Source organism: Babylonia areolata, chromosome 24, assembly GCF_041734735.1.
Source record: "Babylonia areolata isolate BAREFJ2019XMU chromosome 24, ASM4173473v1, whole genome shotgun sequence".
Taxonomy (NCBI): domain Eukaryota; kingdom Metazoa; phylum Mollusca; class Gastropoda; order Neogastropoda; family Buccinidae; genus Babylonia; species Babylonia areolata.
The window spans coordinates 8,834,111-8,839,110 of NC_134899.1; the positions used below are offsets into that span (position 1 = coordinate 8,834,111).

The 5,000-nt window shown below is 40.8% G+C and overlaps 1 protein-coding gene across 1 annotated transcript in view; it reads right to left on the bottom strand.

Annotated features, from left to right (window-relative positions):
- The window catches only part of LOC143298680 (CD109 antigen-like), a 58,591-nt gene that overhangs the window by 46,164 nt on the left and 7,427 nt on the right, over positions 1-5,000 (bottom strand). Inside the window, 4 exon segments of the mRNA XM_076611565.1 lie at positions 258-389; positions 1,457-1,527; positions 2,801-2,972; positions 4,957-4,982. Of these exon segments, the coding sequence (XP_076467680.1) occupies positions 258-389; positions 1,457-1,527; positions 2,801-2,972; positions 4,957-4,982 (401 nt within the window).

Below are 5,000 nucleotides of genomic sequence, written 5' to 3' on the forward strand. Positions count from 1 at the left end.
GTCCTTACTGCCGAGATCCGACAAAAAGGCTCTTCATCACCAGAAACTGTGATCACGGTGCCTTTGACGCAAAACCTTTCGAGCATTTTTTTCTCCACCGCTGTATAAACTGTGAATTCGTCTGTTAATGACAAATTACAATGAAGAGGTAACTCTTATTTCAACACAATGCTATGAAGAAGGTAACCAAACCAAAGTCTCCACCTCTTCCACAAAATCAATGACCCACACCCACCCCTGTCCATCCTGTGTCTTACCCGGACAGTGACGTCGATTTCCCAGTCCCCCAGAGGGGGGTCTGTGGAGGTGGGCAGACTCCTCTCCACCACCCCCGTGTTTCCATAGCCCCGCACGTTCCTCCACCGCTTGATGGCGTTCCCGTCGGGGTCCTGAACATGGACACAGTATCTGTCTGGTGAGTGCCTGGTGGTTCTGGTTATAGGGATGCTGGATACAGTGTTTGGTAAACATGGACACAGCATCTCCCTGGTGTAGGGATACTGGATAGTGTTTGGTAAACATGGACACAGCATCTCCCTGGTGTAGGGGTGCTGGATACAGTGTTTGGTAAACATGGACACAGCATCTTCCTTGTGTAGGGATACTGGATACAGTGTTTGGTAAACACGGACACGGCATCTCCTGGGCCAGTTTCTTGTGGGGGCTGCTATATATTGTTAGTGTTAAACATGGATACATTCTACATCTCCCTGGTCAGTCTCTGAAGGCTGTGGTTATACAGATGCTAGATACATTGATTGGTAAACATGGACACATCATCTGACTGGGTCAGTTTCTTGTGTGTGGGGGGGTAGGAGGAGGAGGGGTTGAGGGGGGGAATGTTATAAATAGTAATTGTTAAACATGGACACAGCATTCTACATCGCTTGGTCAGTCTCTGAGGGTTCTGGTGATAGGGATGCTACATAGTGTTGGTAGACATGGACGCAGGTGTTAGTGTGGTATATGGTTTCATGTCTTCCTTGTATTAAACACAGCCATACATAAGAGAGAGAGAGAGAGACAGAGAGAGAGAGAGAGAGAGAGAGAGAGAGAGAGAGAGAGAGAGAGAGATATCAAAGAATAAGACAAACACGAAGACTGTATTGCACAGCTTACTAGACGCTCTGGAGAAGCAATCCATGTTCTGGAGCAAAACATACAATGAAGGCGATAGCTCACCACTGTAGCTGAAATATATGTCTCAGAGAGAGAGATACAGAAATACAGAGACATACACATGCACACAGAGAGAGGAGAGACAGACAGCCAATAGACAGACAGACAGAAAATAAAGGTATAGATACTAAAAAGGAACAAGGCGAATAGACATAAAACAGACGGTAAAAACAGAGACAAACGAAAACGGACAAAAATGAAATCAGTCAAAAAGAAACCTCTGACAAAACGAAACCAGAGACGGACAAACCGGTGCGACAATGACAGGTGTACCCACCCTGATGAGGATATCCATGGGTTCGTTCATTGTGGTCAGATCTGGCTTCATGGCCAACGCTCGGAATTTCACTGTCAGGACAAAAAAAACAACAACACAACATTCAGCATATGAAATGAAACAGGAGAGGCAAGGTATTCAAGACAAGGTATTCGTCTAATATCACTTACAGTGAAAAGACGTTAAACTAAAGAACGAACGTATTCAAGACTCACGTCTGATACTCACTTGCCCTAAAAAAGAAATCACGAAAATATAACGACATTGCAATGCAGATCACCCGGTAAAAAAGACACACATATTGACGTGACCTTGACAATTGACCTCTAAAATTAACAAAGCATTTATGTTCTTACCAAAATGAACTACTATACAATATATGATATTTAAAAAGAACTACAGTAAAAAAACCCAAGCTGTCGGCATTCTACGTTTGATCCAATACGTTAAGGCCCTGACCTTGTCTCTTTACAAAGGTCTGTTTTCACCATGAACACCCGTTGTGCTAACATTGATGAAGGCTGCATGGAAGCCCCTTTCTCTCTTGCACATAGCACGTGTTTTTTTTGGGTTTTTTAATCGATATTTTATGCCACGTTGTGACACTGCCCTTTAACCTCAGTTGGGTTACGCTGCTGGTCAGACATCTGCTTAGCAGATGTGGTGTTGCGTATATAGACTGGTCCGAATACAATGGTTTTACCAACACCCGATAACAGTGTCAAGCTTGATTAAGAAAAAAAGAAAATTAAAAAATGATGCGAGATACGGTCTCTGTCAACCTTTTTTTTATTTTGCCAAATCACGACTCTGGCCTTTGACCTCTCACCCTGCTTATCATAAAATTATCGTCATAAATCGGATGCCTGATAAAGGTCTGATGATATCCTGCCAAGTTTAGTTCCCATGCCATTAGTTGCAGCTGATAAAGCGCCAACATTAAAGGCTACCACAGAAACACATACAATTTCGTATCATTTACACACAGTATCAAAAATAGAATAAATGAGAAAAAATCAAAATGAAACAAGATTTAAAGGAAAATATTTTAGAAAAATAAAGCAGCGAAGAATATTTGCAGGAACCAACTATATTGTGCGGGCTTCGAGATACCCTTTTGAAAATGTTTATTATTTATTTATTTATTTATTTTTTTTTACACATGATTGTGTGAAATAGATAGAAAGCGTGTGAGTAAGAGCGAGAGAGAGGAAGAGAGAAAGAAGCAGTGACAATGAGACATAGACATAGACAAACAGACAGGCACAATACAAAGACAGAGACAGAGAGGTACAGTATGCATGTTTGTATGTGCTGTGACTGCAGTGTGAGCACTCAAAACACCTGTCTGTCCAGGCTTGTAGATGGCTTTGTCCGTCTGCACGAAGATGGAGAAGGCCTTCTCGTCCAGAGAGACGACTTGTGATTGGTTGAACGTCACGTCTCCCGTGGCAACAACTCTGATGGCGTACTGGAACCAGTGGCGCCAGTGAGGCTGCTCCAGAGTTCTGGGAATCTGGCAACAGGCAGGGGAGGGCTATACTGGCATGGCACTATGGGCTGTCCTCACGCTTCCGTTTTCTTGATGTTTTATTTCATAGTGAAAGTGATATCAACAACAACAACAATAATGATGATGATGATGATAATAATATTAATAATTATTATTATTATATTATCATCATCATCATTATTATCATTGTTGTTGTTGCTACTGCTGCTGCCGTTGTTGTATATTGCACTCAGTCAAAAAGAACACTGCTCTAGGTACTTTACGAAATGTATCATATTCTACATAACACAATACATCAATATTACATATATAGACCAAAATGCAAGCAGCAAACTCTGTACACACACAAACACAGTGCATACAGTCTTTTCACACTTTCTATTCTGCCTACTACGAGCAATCTTTTCACATTCTCTCTTCTGTACACTAGGAGCAATCTATTCACATGCTGTCTTCTGCATACTATGAGCAATCTTTTCACATTCTGTCTTCTGCATACTATGAGTAATCTTTTCACATTCTCTCTTCTGCATACTATGAGTAATCTTTTCACATTCTCTCTTCTGCATACTATGAGTAATCTTTTCACATTCTGTCTTCTGTATACTATGAGCAATTTTTTCACATTCTGTCTTCTGCATACTATGAGTAATCTTTTCACATTCTGTCTTCTGCATACTATGAGTAATCTTTTCACATTCTGTCTTCTGCATACTATGAGTAATCTTTTCACATTCTGTCTTCTGCATACTATGAGTAATCTTTTCACATTCTCTCTTCTGCATACTATGAGTAATCTTTTCACATTCTGTCTTCTGTATACTATGAGTAATCTTTTCACATTCTGTCTTCTGCATACTATGAGTAATCTTTTCACATTCTGTCTTCTGCATACTACGAGCAATCTTTTCACATTCTTTTCTCTGCATACTATGAGTAATCTTTTCACATTCTGTCTTCTGCGTACTATGAGTAATCTTTTCACATTCTGTCTTCTGCATACTATGAGCAATCTTTTCACATTCTGTCTTCTGCATACTACGAGCTGTCACTTCGGTGGTGTTCAGTGGTGCCTGTTCTGATTTAACGTACTTAGGACACCACCTTCTAAGCCCCCTCTTGCTAACGACAATAATGGCTTAGCCGCGGAGCCAGACTGAGTGAAGGCCCCTCCTAGAGTGGAGACCGCCACCACGTCCCTCAAACAACAGCCCCCCCATGAATCTGCCGACACTGAAGACATTGACAGGACTCGCCCCAAGCACAGAAGTGGAGGGGTATCAAAAATGAGGTCACCATGAGAGCAGGGCATGAAAGGCCACAGACTTTGAGACTCCTGTCGATATTTTCTGTTCCGTTACAATGAGAATCGATCACCTAAATAATTTCCATAACAGCAGGAATGAAACCGACAAGCAAAACAGATGCTTTACATTGTACGCGGTTGGTTGGTTGGTTGGTTTTTCGGCAGAGAGGGCTGTGCTGCCCCATACTGTATCACCACTGTTATTTCTTTCCACTTTTTCTTTATTTCATAGTAAGTCGGTTGTAGGCTATCTGAGTAACCTTTTCATACCCTCGTCTCTTTTCATCACAGGTTTATTCTGATGTGTATATACACGACTGAAATCAAGTAAGTCATTATAGCAGGTCTGCACTTATGTTGACCTTAAAGATCAGATTAAAAAAAAAAAAAAAAAAAAAAGACTTGCACCTTTAACGCAGCGTGCACTACTATCACGATTCAAACCAAAGATATTCTAACGAAATGTCCACTCCTGAAAAAACACTCAATTATTGCTGCCACACAAAGAAATGCAGGTGCACAGCAAAAGGAGAGAAAGCAACATGAACTTCACAAATCCGATATAAAGTTATGAGCAAACCATTCTTTTCTTCACATTTCATTGAGCCAAGATAAAAATCGGATTTCATGGGGTTTTTTTTTATCAGTAAGACAACAGAGTAATGTTAAGATGGGACTTACCTCAAGATTTATTGTATGACCATTTCCTGAAAAAAATAAACAAA